This window comes from Trachemys scripta, chromosome 2 (genome assembly GCF_013100865.1).
Source record: "Trachemys scripta elegans isolate TJP31775 chromosome 2, CAS_Tse_1.0, whole genome shotgun sequence".
NCBI lineage: Eukaryota > Metazoa > Chordata > Testudines > Emydidae > Trachemys > Trachemys scripta.
In genome coordinates, this window is record NC_048299.1 from 144,041,583 (window position 1) to 144,056,835 (window position 15,253).

At 46.4% G+C, this 15,253-nt stretch overlaps 1 protein-coding gene across 1 annotated transcript in view; it reads right to left on the minus strand.

Annotated features, from left to right (window-relative positions):
- SLC4A5 (solute carrier family 4 member 5) overlaps positions 1 to 15,253 on the minus strand; it is a 118,619-nt gene that overhangs the window by 90,529 nt on the left and 12,837 nt on the right. The window contains exon 3 of the mRNA XM_034761732.1: positions 8,417 to 8,546. Coding sequence (XP_034617623.1) covers positions 8,417 to 8,546 — 130 coding nt within the window. The remainder of the gene's footprint in view (positions 1 to 8,416; positions 8,547 to 15,253) is intronic.

Sequence of the window (15,253 nt, forward strand, 5' to 3'; positions counted from 1 at the left end):
CTGGTCTGCAGCACCCCCTGCTGCTTTAGTCCTGGACTCCCTAACACAAATATCTCTGTAGTCCTCATCCACAACTCCCTGGCTATTCTGCCTCTGACCATGTGGCAATTTTATGACGTGCCCAACGGCAATAGCGCGAGCAGCTCACACTTATTGTTGCTTGTGAGCAGAGGCAGGATTTCAACTTCGGATCACAAAGGTAAAAGGTTTGTGTCCTCATCCCCCTGCAGTCCAGAATCCTGCCTATGGTGCTGGGAGAATTTACACCAGATGACAATCTGCTCACTACTGCTTCAAAGGAAGACAACACCCCGTAATGCTCCTTTACAATCTGGAGTACTCACTGAGATGGGTGAGATTCCACCACCTAGGGAGGTGGTGGAATCTCCTTCCTTAGAGGTTTTTAAGGTCAGGCTTGGCAAAGCCCTGTCTGGGATGATTTAGTTGGGGTTGGTCCTGCTTTGAGCAGGGGGTTGGACTAGATGACCTCCTGAGGTCCCTTCCAACCCTAATCTTCTATGAGAAAAATTCCTTCTGCACTGAAGCATGAGTTCCTGCTACCTTTGGCCTATTCTGTTTTGTCATTTGTGTGACAGTTGCACCTAGAGGCCCCAGCTCAGGTCAGGGATCCATTGCGCTAGGTGCTGTACAAACGCACCCTGAAGATAGTCCCTGCCCCAAACAGTATGATCTGAACAGACTTTGTGTGACCAGGGGTCCGGTTTTCGACCAGAAATCCCAGTCGAAAAGGGGCCCTGGGGGCTCTGGTCAGCACCGTCGACCAGGCCGTTAATAGTCTGGTCAGTGGTGCTGTGGCTCTAAGGAAGGCTAGTCCCTACCTGTCCCGGCACCACACTGCACCCCAGAAGTGACCAGCAGGTCCAGTTCCTAGGTGGGGGGGGGCACAGGGCTCTGCATGCTGCCTCCGCCCTGTTAGCACCAGCTCCACACTCCCATTGGCCTGGGGGCGAGAGCAGCACGCAGAGCATCCTGGCCCCCATATCCCCGCCTAGGAGCCAGACCTGCTGGCTGCTTCTGGGGCGCAGCGTGGTGCCAGGACAGGCAGGGAGCCTGCCGTAGCCTTGCTGTGCCACTGATCGGGAGCCGCCCAAGGTAAGTCCGTGCCCCAACTCTGAGCCCCAAGCCGCTGCCCTCTAAACCCAGAGACCCCCCTTGCACCCCAAACCCCTCATCCCTGGCCCCACCCCAAAGCCCGTACCCCCAGCCGGAGCCCTCACCCCCGCACCTCCCCCCACACCCCAGCCTCAACCCGCAGCCCCCTCCCACATTCCGAATCTCTCGGCCCCACTCCCCAGCCTGGAGCTCCATCTTGCACCCCAACCCCTCATCCCCACCCCAGAGCCCGCACCCCCAGCCATAGCCCTCACCTCCTCCTGCACCCCAACCCCCTCCCTCAGCCCAGTGAAAGTGAGTGAGGGTGGGGGAGAGTGAGCCACCGAGGGAGTGGGAAATGTAGTGAATGAGGGGCGGGGCGGGGCCTCGGGGAGGGGCGGGGCTAGAGTGTTCGGTTTTGTGAGATTAGAAAGTTGGCAACCCTAAACAGACTAGACACTGTCACCACAGCAAGTGTAATTTCCAAGCATCATTATCCCAGGCGTGGCAATCTAACATGCAATGTCTCATCCTTGGCCTTTTTGCGCAGTCAGCTTTCTCCCCATGTTAGACTCCCGGAGCCAAGCCCACATGGTCTTGACGGCTGCTTGGCTCTGAAGATGAAGTTTCCTGTTTAGGCTTGCCAAGGTTTTATTTGCAGGTAGTGCTCACGCAGCGAAGGAGCTGGCTCCCCGCAGCTAAAGAGGCTGTGAATTCCTGACCCAAGGAGAGAGGAAACGCAGGGCCTGCAATTCGGCAGCTTTTAAACCTGTAGTGGAAATGCTCGCATGAAGTCCTGGGCGATCCCTGGAGACTGAAGCCCTCTATCTCCAGAGTGGGTACAGCACAGCCAGGAGCACTGTAACCACCTCCCTGCACTACCTCTCTAATGCGCCTGAACCAGCTTTGATTGGGTGAGAGGGAGTCCAGTCTCCAGGGCCCATTCACTCCTTGGTCTCCCTACGGAGAAAGGCTGATTAGTGTCAATCGTGCTGATGACTTTTAGGCCGAGCAAACACACCTACCGCCTCAAGGGTCTGGAAAGAGATCCATCAAACTCCCTCCGTAACCTGCACCTTGGAGAGCATTTAATTCTGCCACACACCCAGCCCCACAGAATAAGGGTTTACCATAGAAAGGAATAAAACCTTTTGGGGAAAATAATTAAATGGCTCCCTAAGCAGTGGCCAAAAATATCATCATAATATAATATAATATAATATAATATATGGAGATATACCTATCTCATAGAACTGGAAGGGACCCTGAAAGGTCATTGAGTTCAGCCCCCTGCCTTCACTAGCAGGCCAAGTACTTATTTTTGCCCCAGATCCCTAAGTGGCCCCCTCAAGGATTGAACTCACAACCCTGGGTTTAGCAGGCCAATGCTCAAACCACTGAGTTATCCCTCCCCCCCATCTATTAGGAACATTAACCTGTAGAATGCTGGTGTTTTATCCAGGTTGGCAACAAAATGAATGCTTAGGATGTAGATTATATATGCCCAGTCTCCAAAGCGTTAAACCATATTCAGCAGACACTTAGCAGCCCTGGGGTCACAGCTCAGTGTGATCACACTTCTGCTAACAACCCAAACACTTAGGATATGTCTACACTGCCCATACTGGGGCATCCACACTGCATTGTAAGCCTGGGTTTACAATTACTGGACCCGGGTTTCACAGTCGTGCTAACGCGTCTATACTGTGTGACGCAGACCTTCCAACTTGGGTCTGCAGCTTGACCTGTGTCCACACTGCACAGTGACAGGGAATGGATCCAACTCACAGTGGGACTTGGGCTCTGACCCACTCCCCCTTAGTAGGATCCTAGGACCTGGGGCCAGAGTGCCTGCTGACCTGAGTCAGACTGATCTGTGTGTGGACGGAAGCAGGGAGCGGGTGGGGGTGGGGACTTGGGCTCAAACCGGAGTCAGAGTCCTGGCTTAGTGTGCAGTGTAGACATACCCATATAGAGCCAATTTAGTGTGCAGACAGGAAGACCAAGGGGAAAAAAATGAAATACCACCCAAATTATTCAAGTGAGTTAGGAGAACAAGTTTCATTGAAAGTCAGTGGGACTTGTGCTCCTGCTCACTTAGATGCTTTGGGAAATTTGCTTGCTTCAAAAAACAGACTAAAAGTTAATTAAATCGGTTGCCCAAACAACAGCCTCGACAATGTCTAATGCCTCACACACATGTCGTTTCTTTGGATCCTCGCTGATGGGACAGGGCTGGATCCTGCCAGGCTGGGCCAGGTTCTAAGTGACACCAGTTCCCACTGAAGATAAAGGAAGTTGATGGACGTAGCCCATTGCAGAATCAGCCTAATAGTGATGAAAACACGTTGTGCTTCCAAGTACCTTTCATCCAAAGATCTCATACAGCTTTCTAAACATTAATGAAACAAGCTTCACCTTTTAAGATAGGGACGATGACCTACATTAATAGTTTCCAAGATCAGAATGGACCATTGTGATCATCTAGTCTGACTTCCTGCCTAACTCATGCCACGGCAGTTCCCCAAAATAATTCCTAGACCAGAACTTTTAGAAAAACATCTAATCTTGATTTAAAAATTGCCACTGATGGAAAATCCACAACTCTTGGTAAATTTTTCCAATGCTTAATTGCCCTCACTATTGAAATTTTAAACCATATTTCTTAAGTTTGTCTAGCTTTAGCTTCCAACCATTGGATGATGTTACATCTTTGTCTGCTAGACTGAAGAGCCCACTGCCAAATATTTGTTCCTCATGTAGGTACTTATAGGGCTTGTCTATATGGTGCCATTGTCTGCAATAGAGGGGCACTAGATTGTGTGCTGACCCATGTGGACCCTGCTGGCATGCACTAAAAGTTCCCTAGTGCACATTAATATGGTCCTGTTTCAAACTGTACTACGTTAACATGCATTAGGGAACTTTTAGTGCATGCCAGCCGAGTCCACATCACCAGTTAGTGCGCAACACGCTGGTGTGCTTTAGAATCTACTCCCCTGTAATACGGACTAAGGTACCATGTAGGCAAGCCCATAAACTGTGATCAAGTCATCCCTTAGACTCAAGAAGCTCAATTTATTGAGGCGATCACTATAAGGCAGGTTTTCGAAACTTTTATTCATTCTTGTGGCTCTTCTCTGAACCCTCTCCAGTTTGTCAACATCCTTCTTGAATCATGGACAGCAGAACTGGACACAGGATTCCAGCAGCACTCACATCAGCACCAAACAGAGGTAAAATATGTTATCTAATCCTACTTGAGGTTACAGATGCTGAGGCCCAGGAAAAGGAAGTGTCTTGCCTAAGGGTCACACAGCAAGTCAGTGGCAAGAGCCTCTGTCTTGACTCCCAGTCCCCCTCCTCTAACCACTAGACCACCCTCCCTCCCCAGAGCTGGGAACAGAACCCCAGAGTTCTGATACCCAGTCTCCCCCTCTAACCACTAGACTCCACTCCCTGTCCAGAGCTAGGAACACAATCACTTGCCCAGTAGTTCAAGAACTTTAACACTCAGAACCACCAAACTAACTGTGATTTCCTTCCGCACCTTGTATCCAGCAAGTCTTTGCAGGCAAAAAAACCCCCCTGTGATCATGGCAAGGAACTATCGGTTTTAGCAGCCACCAGGTTTCCGCAAGGTGAACTTTTTCATGGTGGTGGGTATATCGGACCATTACCCAGTAATCTTTATCTGTCTTAGGTAGATAGAGATCATATAGTCCCCAATACCATAGTACCGGAGAATGTCACCGTCTTTAATATATTTATCCTCAGCACATCCCTGGGAAGCAGGGGCGTGCTATTATCTTCATTTTACAGATGGCAAATTATGGCACACGGGCCCTGATCCTTAAAGGTGTTGAGGCATTTAACTCCCATTTAAATCAATAGGGGTTAGGCTCCTAAGTCCCAAGGTCACATGGGCTGTCTGGGGCAGAGCATGGATTTGAACCCACGTGTTCTGGACCGCCCACCTCTGCATGGCACTCCCATGCCTGAGAGGCACCACACTAGTCGGTACAGAAACAAAGGGGTCAGTAGGACACTGTGTGCCCATCTCATTGTTCCAGGAGCTGCACGTGGAAATCCCTGGGCACCAGAGAGCAAGCACATCCCCTGGCGCCGGCCCTACGTGCACATCAAACAAGGTCATTATGCAGCACAAGTGGGATGTCACTGGTGCACGTGGGTGAGATAGAGAGACAGAATTAATAAAAATCTATCTTATTAACTGCCTGACCTCACCCCATCGATCCCATTCGAAATGGCAGGAACACACACAAATCCCTTTGTGTTACAATAGAGAAAGGGCTCAGCTGAGCTCAAAAAGCCACCTAAATCCCTGGCGCAATAGTGACTCCTTTTTCAAAGAATGAAGCTCAATGGGGAAAAAAAAAGAACTAATAATGCTTACAAAACTTACGCTAGGAAGAGAAAATTCCACATGGATTTGAGATTTTTTACTTGGTTAAGCTCATAATTCCATAAAACGAACACTATTTGTGGTTCCTCTAATACTTTTATTAAAAGTTTTGGGTTTTTTCTTTTCTTTTTTTTAAGATCTGGAACAGTGGGGCATGTTAACTCTTTAGATGCCATGAAAAGTGAGAATGCAGAAATATTAGACAGATGGGGCTTGATTTTTTCACTGTCTTGACATGTGGTGGAATCATTTCCAAAGGGTGTGAAACAAAGGATGTCAAATGCTACCAATCTAATCTGGTAGCATTTTGCACCAATTTTCTTTGCCATGCTGTCAGCTCTATACCAGTTCCATGCTTATGCTATGCCAGTTCCATACAGTGTTATCTACACCAATTCCATGCGATGCCCATGCCGTTTCAGTCTCCTGAACTCTTATTTCACAGGTTACCAGCAATAGTAATGGCTTCGATTCTTAAATCCACTCATGATCCAAGCACAGAGGCAGAGGCTGGAGAAATGGAACTGAAGCCACCCGCCGAGCACGTGCTGTGACTGCTGCTTATCACACTGTTCGGAATTAGAGCTGAGCAAAACATTTCCAGTTTGGTTGTCAAAATGAAAAGTCCAAAAAAAATGTTCCTTTTAGATCAGCCTGAAATGACAATCTTTTGTTTTTTCTTGCTGAAATGATAAACTGGGGAGACGCGGGGGGAGATTTTCAGGTCGAATACAATGTTTCGACCTGAAAAAAAAAAAAAAAAGTTTAATTTTTTTAAAACTTTTTTTTTTTAAAAGTTAAATCTAGCTAAATTTCCATACAAAATACTATTTTGAAACAAAAAGTTGAAATGTTCCGTTTATACATTTTTGGAATCCCTCTCCCCTTTTTTCTGTGGCCAAAAATATTTGCTGAATTTGACTTAAATTTGCCAACGGTTTTAGTTGAGAATTTCAGCTATTCACCCGAAACTGCATTTTTCGGTGAATAAACTAGTTAGCAAAAAATAAATATAAATAAAAAAAATAAAAAAATTCACCCAACTCTATTTGTAATTGTAGCCTTGCCCAGACACAAGGCAATAAATTAATAAATACTGGGGTCCTTTTATTTGCTGTCTGGTGGTGGAGCCTATAGTGTGTGCTATTTTTCTCCACAACTTCTTCTTTCTTGCCACTTCCCTATTTGAAGTCAGCGACTTTTGTAACTTTGTTCCAAAACTCATGATCATACACGAGGCTGTCATGAAGATCAGTCCCTCTGAGGTCTGCTGATATTTGGTCCATGTACCTAGTCTTTGGTCTCCCTCTTGTTCATCGTCCATCCACAGTCACTACAAGAGCTCTCTGGTCTCTGCCAGATATGCCCATACCAATATAACCAAGCTTTCTTCAACTTGTCTTCAATTGGAGCAACCCACATTAGGCCCCTTACCACCTCAAGGGCTAGAAACTTAGTTAAAAAAAACAAAAAAAACAAATGATAGTTGAGATTCTCACCTAATCACATTCCTCCAGGCACTGGGGCTTTAAGAAACACACCAAATATTGCAAGACTCAAGATAAGACTCCATTCCACAGGCAGCTGCGGTTTTTCAACTCTGGAGTGGGCTTCAAGAAACAGCTATGTTTCTAGCCACCATGTTTTACATTGTTCCTCTTTCAGGATTTGTGTCACTTTGCATGGTCAAGCAATGAACTGGCCCATACTTGCTGTTTCCTAATCAATTTCAAAACCAATCACCCTGTTGCAATTTGAGGACTGATTAATAGATTTAGCCAGTGTGTTCGGTCTCAGTATCACCATGGTCATGAAGCCACTGGGTATCTCCTGTAAAAGCACCCGGTGTAACTTCACTGTGGTCACAAGCAATTTGTGACTTTTCTTTTGCATCATCTTACTTGCGATTATAACAACTTACTGCATTTCTATAGCTACTTTAATCACGCAGGCTCCCACAGTGCTTTACTAACTACGCATATAGCAGAATCACTTAATCGAGTATAGAAATACAACCCCCTCTGGGGTACAATGTGATAACTGCTCACCAGTGCACAGCAACACTACGCAATAATTTACATATTGCCTTGTCTCAGGACTGGCTCCAGGGTTTTTGCCGCCCCAGGCAGTGGGACAAAAGAAAAAAAAAAGCCGCGATCACCATTGCAATCGGCGGCACTCTGGCGGCAGCTCCACCGCGCCGTTTTCTTCTTTGGCGGGAATTCAGTGGCAGGTGCTTCCCTCCGAGAGGGATCCGCCGCCGAACTGCTGCAGAACAGCCCAACGTGCCGTCCCTTCCCCTTGGCCGCCCCAAGCACCTGCTTGCTGAGCTGGTGCCTGGAGCTGGCCCTGCCTTGTGTACACTCTTTCCCACCCCCCTTACAATTTGCCATTATTGGGAGTGCCAACGTATACAAGACTTACCATTGTGTCATCTATACCTGCTCTGAGCTGGCTTAGAGGAAATGGTGCTTAAAATGTGAGAGACTTCCTGGAGCCATCTGCCCTAAGGCTGTCATCAATATTGCCACTCATGTAGCTGAACTAGCGGGAACAACGGTGGGAAATTTTGGGACCCTATCCCCAGGCAGGGGACAACCAGCTGAGTACTAACTCTGGGGGGGAAAAGCCAGCTACTGAATCATCAATGCTACCTCCAGCAGCACAGTGTCTCCTAACTCTCTGCTGGGGGCACTAGGTCAGTAGTGACTTAGACTGGAAGCTGTATGGGGACCATCATTTTGTTCTGTGTTTGTACAGCACCTAGCACAATGGGTGGTGGTGGTCCATGACTGGGGATCTGAAGCGCTACCACAATACATGCATAATAACACTACCTACTGAATCACCAGCGCTGGGGAGGTCTCCTCTCCTTACCTGGCAGATTCTTTCCACTCCATTTCTTCCCCATCATGCTGCAGTGTGTCCATCTCAGTGAACAGGGTGGGGTTTGGAGGGTCATCGTCTTCACCCAGGATGTAACGAAGGCGTTCAGCAGCTGGAGACACTAAAGCGAGGAGATAAAAAGAGTTCATTTAACCCTGGACAACTGTGGATGGTTCTCACACCAATCTGGCTTCGAAATTGCTCTAGGAACCTTGTGAGAATGAGCTTTCTGGTGAATATGTCCTGGTTACAGCCATGGAGTCACAGAGTTCAAGGTCAGAAGGGACCACCAGATCATACCTCACCTCCTGTATAGCACAGATCACCACCTGCGCACCAAGCCCAACCACCAGAATAAGACCAAAGTACTACAGACTTCAGGAGGCTAAACCATTGAATGCCACAGGTAGAGAATACCAATGGCAAGGAACTGATACTGAGATATACCTATCTGGGCAAGAAATATGAAGACTGCAGCTTTGCTTGTGATTATTTGGTCCTTTCAAACTCAGCCCCAGCCAGAACCAGGAACCAAAGCAAGAAAATGGAATTTGTTTCTCCAAAATGTTTTGTGGGTTTGAATTTTGGGTGGAGAGTCAGATCAGTTTAATCAAACCTGGCCGCCTGTTGGGGAAACAATCTTTGATTTCTCTTCCGTTTTGCTCATGCTGAAAAATCGACTTGGGAAGACCTCGCTGGGCATCTCGTGCTGTAGCAATTGCAGCAGGGTTCTTTGCTGCCAAAAGTGCAGTTGTAGCAGTCCATTCGGGCAGCCTGAGCAGCAGCCCCCTGGTTGCTCTAGTTTTCTAGGAAAGACGCTGCAAAGGCTAAAGGGGTAATTTTGATGGCAAACAAAAGTGATTCAGCATTTTTGGGGCAGCAAGATTAGTCACTCCTGACCCACAAAGCTTTGGACAAACAGAAAGGAGGGTGAGGGTGGAGGAGGGGACCAACAGGCGTATCTTAGATCCTGTAGTGAAAAGGACATTTGGAGGACAATAAGCTGTTTGAGGGAACAACTCATTCAGAAACAAGAGGCCCATTGAGAAGCAGGGAAGACCGAGACAATAAAGCAATTCAGGCCAAGTTTCCTCAACAAAGAGGGCTTGAAATATAGAACAACTGGCAAATGTAATGAATGGAAGGTGCACACTCTCGATTTTGGTAATCAGTGGATACAACCACCAGCTAGATTCAGAGGATGAAATCCTGGCCCCATTTAAGTCAATGGGAATTTTGACATCGGTTACAGAAGGGCCAACATTTCACCCGTTGTATTTAAGGCCAGAAGGGACCATGCTGTTCATCTAGTCTGCCCTCCTGCAAAACACAGGCCAGAGAATTTCATCTCCTGCACCACGCACGTATTTGTGGTTGAGCTAGAGCATATATTTTTTTCTGAAAGGGACATCCAATTTTGTTTAAAGACATCAAGTGATGGAGAATCTACCATGTTCCCCAGGGAAGTTGTTCCAATGGTGAATTGCCACACCGTTAAAAATCTGTGCTTTATTTCTAACTTGAATGTATCTGGCTCCAGCTTCCAGCCATTGGATCGTGTCCTGCCTTTACCTGTTAGATTAAAGATCCCTCAGCTATCCCCAGGTAAGTATTTATGGACTGAGCTTCTTAACTCTTTGGACCCGCTGGGGAAGAAACGTGACATGACATGGTGACACTCTGTGTTTTCTTTAGGTTCTAGTGGGCAGGGTCCTTGATCAGGAAGGTTCCACCATTTCAGTGAGAAATTCTGGCTTTGTGGCAGTGCATGGCTCAGGGGACTGGTAAGTGGATACAGAACATTTAACTTCCAAGTCACCAGCTAGAATCCAGTCCAGATTGGGGAGTGACTGATAATTATAATATAAATATATGGAGCTACACCTATCTCATAGAACTGGAAGGGACCCCGAAAGGTCATTGAGTCCAGCCCCCTGCCTTCACTAACAGGACCAAGTACTGATTTTGCCCCAAAGCCCTAAGTGGCCCCCTCAAGGACTGAGCTCACAATCCCGGGGTCTGGCAGGCCAATGCTCAAACCACTGAGCTATCCCTGATGCCTGGTGCTTGGTGGCCTATGTGAAATGAGTTTGGTGCAGCCCAATCCCAGTGCACAAGTGTCCATATAATAAGAAATACCAGCACAATTGCCCTTTCCATCACATCACGCTGGTGGCTTCAGTGGAGAAGCCAAGGCTTGTATAGGTTACGGAGATTGAACCATCCCACCTCCACCTCAGGGAGGGATGTTGAGAAGCTTGCTTTGTGCTGTGCCTGCTGCAGTTAAACATAGGACTTCAGGGTCCAGAGCTGTCAAGCCAGCACCTTCTACCAGCAATACAGCCCTGTAAGAAACAAGAAACCCTGGTCTCTAGCACAGGGGGAAATTTTGTTGCCCCCTTTTCTATGCTTTGTTTTCCTCCAGACATTGAGCTGAAACATGAGATCGTTGCTCAGACAAGACTTCCATTGATGTCATTGGGAGTTTTGCCTGAGTGGGAGCTGTACAAATTAGCCCAACGTTTCGGTTTTAGAAATTATATTTTTTTCCCTGCTGTGATATGTGAGTTGGTGGAGGTTACCCTTTCACCCGTCTTTCAGCCATCAAATTCAAATCTGTTTCAGGGCTCTCTCTTTCTATTCATCTATTCTGGGATTTTCTCCCCCTCTGTCCCTCCTTCTCAACATTTTCTGTTTCTCTATCTCAGAAAGAAAGTGAAATTCTGAGATAAAGAGAGAGAGAGAGAGAGAGAGAGAGTGAGTTTCTTAGAGTTTTGCGCTCTCTCTCGGTCTCAGAGTTTCCCTTTCTTGCTTTCTTTATGGCTCAAGCCTCCGGAGCAAAGCCTAATGCTCCTGTCATAACAAATTAACTTTGTTTCCCGCTAAGTGTTGAGGGGAGAAAAGAACAGTCGAGACAAGCTCCGCTATTGAGCGGCTGCGTCAGAGTAAGCTTAGGCCTGTGGCTGTGGTATGTCACCCAGGGATGCGGACAGAAGTTTCAGCAGCACAGGACATTTTTAATTACCGAGAGAGCCGGTTCATTCCCTTTGAATTGTTCCGCCTGAGTGACTCTAATGCATTCCCTGTAGCCGTGTGAGGGGGGCAGGGAGGGGGAGAGCACACACTTGCCCTCCTGACTGCTTGCTCCATCGCTGAGCGAGTTTGGTGGATTTTCTCTTAAATCTCTGTGTTCACATGTTTTTAGATCTCTTGGCAGCATGCAAGGCGGCTGGCAACAGCCAGCGCAATGCTAACCCACTGCTGATGTGTGTGAGGTTAAGAATAAACGCTTCTTTAGCCAGGCTAGGAGAGACAAGGCCTAGTGGTCTGAATACCGGGCTAGAAGCCACGAACTCCTCAGTTCTAATGGCATCTCTTACCTACAGAGACAGCATTTCTTAGAGTCTAAGGACAGATAATGATAATCTATTATTATGATATCATTATTCCATGCAACACAGCCCAGGGAATTTCACGCAGTGATTCCTGAAATGGATGGGGGTTATCCACTCCCCTGGTGTAAGAGAACGCTACTGAGTTCTACTCCAAGATTTGTATTAACGGAGCGCCTAGGAATCCTCATCATGGACCAGGACCCCATTGTGCTAGGTGCTGTACAAACCCAGAACAAAAAGCTGATGGTCTAATTATAATACAAGACACTACATAAGGAGATGGACAGGCAGGGGAGTTCAGGGAAAAGTCGAGACTATATTGGCAGTCTTCTTGAAAGGTATCCAGTCATGATTTAAAGACTCCTAATGATGATGAATTAACTATTATTTTGAGTGTCTCCATGAAAATGGGAGTAGTGCTCACCCAGAGTTACTGTGGGTATTTTGAAGATAGAAGGCCCTAGAGATGTGCGTGATAGAGAGGCAGGGTAATCCAGGGTTTAGGGCACTGGAGTAGGTCCTGTCTCCGCCATTAACTCACTGGGTGATCTTGAGCAAGTCACTTTCCCGACCTGGGAAATGGGGAGAACAATCCTGCTTTTTGGTAAGGAGCTTAGATGGAAAGCACTGAGTGATAAATAAGAATATGCATGATTAATAGTACCCAATTAAATAGCCTCTTCTGCCCCATTCTGAAAAGCAGCCATCACTACAATAATTCAGATGAATTCTAACTGCATCTGCATGCTGCTGTCCTTACACAAAAGTTTGGGGAGTTAGAAAAGTATCAGTTTTTATAAAAGTGCCATGTTCTCCACTATAGCATCATTACACCAAAAGTGATTCACAAACTTCCCCACGCAACATAACTAGGAATCATGCGTTCCCTACTGAATGGTGTGAAACATGACAACTGTTTAACAGAACCTAGCTACATCACATGACAACTTAAGACAGGAAGTTAAGAATCTATAGGTGCTCCCAACGAGTATCTGTTGTGGCTGCTGCGGGAACTTTTGCCATGTTAAATTCCAGCTGAAATAAAGCTGCTCCTTCTTTGAATGGCATTTCAGAGGGACCATTCTGACCCTCTAGTCTTACCTCCTACACAGCACAGGCCATAGAATTTCACTCCGTGATCCTTGCATTAAGCCCATAACTTTGGTTTTGGGACTCAGCTTTGACTGTCACAACACACGTTCCCTCTCCCCGTACCCCAGCATACATTTGAGTGGAAAATGCCAGCATTCTCTGGCCTCGTCTATGTTAGAAGCATTTTTTGTTAATGGATGGGATTTTCAAGTGACTAAGGTAGTCAAGCACTTAACTGCCTCAGATGCTTTTGCAAGCAGTGCGGTTAGAGCGCTGGACTGGGAGTCAGGACATTCGAGTTCTATTCCTGGCTCTGCCGTTCAGCAAGTCACTTCCCCACTCTGTGCCTCAGTTTCTCCCATCTGTGAAACGGGGATAATGATACTGTCCTTTGTAAAGAGCTTTGAGATCTACTGATGAAAAGCGCTGGGTATTACTATTTCTCCTACTGTGCTAACACCAGCTAAATTCCACTGGTGGTAGCAACAGTGGGAGCACAGATATTGACAAGGCTGTTTTTTCTAACTCCGCTCAGAGCAGATCTAGACAACATGGCGATAAAACCACCGATGGCTGGTTTATGCTAGGTTTCCCACCAGCGATACCGGTGTAGGGGAACTGGTGCAAGAATCATAGTGGGAGATGTTAATAAAATTGCTGGTGTAGAAAAGACTTGGGAGTTAACATTCGCAGCTCAAAATGGGCAGCGGAGGAGAGGTAGCACAGACAACCAAGATGGTCACAGTTCTCTAGTTTTTAATTTATGAAAAAGTCGTGCAGAATAATAGAAAGTGGTAGCGTTTCTGTAGTTTTGGTATCATCCTATTTAATGCGATAGAACAGGAGAAACTTTCTATAGATTACCTCAACCACCGTACTGAATTTGAGAGATAATCATCTCTCCCTGCTGTAGAATTCTATGAGATGGTTTGGAAAACCTACACAAAGGGTCACATTCATCATGAAATTCTATAAGTTTTTCAGAGTAATTTCGAGGGAGCCTTATTACATTTCTATAACCTCTATTGTTTCCATCCCTATTTCATTGTATAGGACTTTTCCATGAATGGAAGGAACATGAAGGGGCCACGGGGAAACAGGAAGCCTCAAGGTGACCCATTAACAACTTCAATGTTATGAAGGGCAATTGATAAAGCTGACTGAGAATTCTCCCAGGTGAGTGATTCTAAACTAGGGCCAGAAGCTAAAAATTAGGAAAGTAGAACTAAAATGGAGATAATCAGGGAAATACCATGTGCTCATGGAAGGGCACCAAAACACAACACATAAGGAAGTTCCAGGCATTGTGACCAATTCAACCAGGCTCTATGCTGGCTTCTAACTGTGTAGATGTAGCCCATTGGTCAGTGTGGGTTACAGGTCCTCCTTTGTCCGATCTGAAGAAGAGCTAACACAATTGTTGGATGCATAAACAGGGGAATTTTGAGTAGGGGTAGAGAGGTGATTTTCCCTCTGTATTTGGCACTGGTGTGATCACTGCTGGAATCCTGTGTCCACAATTCAAGAAGGCTGTTGATAAATTGGAAAGGGAAGAGCCACAGAATCATTAAAGGATTAGAAAATCTGTGTTCTAGTGATAGACACAAGGAGCTCAGTCTTTTTAGCTTAACAAAAAGAAGGCTACAGGGTAACTTGATTATAGTCCATAAAGTACCTACACAGGGAACAAGTAGGTAATAATGGGCCCTTCAATCTAGCAGAGGAAGGTCTAACACTATCCAACGGCTGGAAGTTGAAGCTAGACAAATTCAGACTGGAAATAAGGCGTACATTTTTAACAGTGTGAGTAATTAACCATTGGGACAATTTACCAAGGGGCGTGGTGGATTCTCCATCACTGGCCATTTTTACATCAAGACTGGATGCTTAATAAAAGATCTGCTGGAGGAATTATTTTGCGGAGGTTCTACAGGAAGGTCAGACTAGATAATCATAATGGTCCTTTCTGGCCTTAGAATCAATGAAATCTACAAAGCTCTGGAGGTCCCCAGTTCTATCCCCTTATGTGGGCCATTCAAAGAGACTTCTAATGACAAAGTGGCCAGAGCCTACCTGTCACTTGAAGGCCCACTTGTACCCTAAACTGCCAAGGCTACCACCATTTCTGTTGATGGGTGGGATTGTGTTTGATACACAGGAAGTCAGACTTTCAGTGGTTCTCAACTTGCGGCACACAGCTCACAGCTGCGGCCCATGTGACATCCTCAGGGCTATACAGGTATTGTATGTGGCCCACAATGGTAAATAGATTGAGAATCACTGGATTAGATGATCTGGTGGTTCCTTCTGACTTTAAACTCTAACTTATTGAGTAACTCTA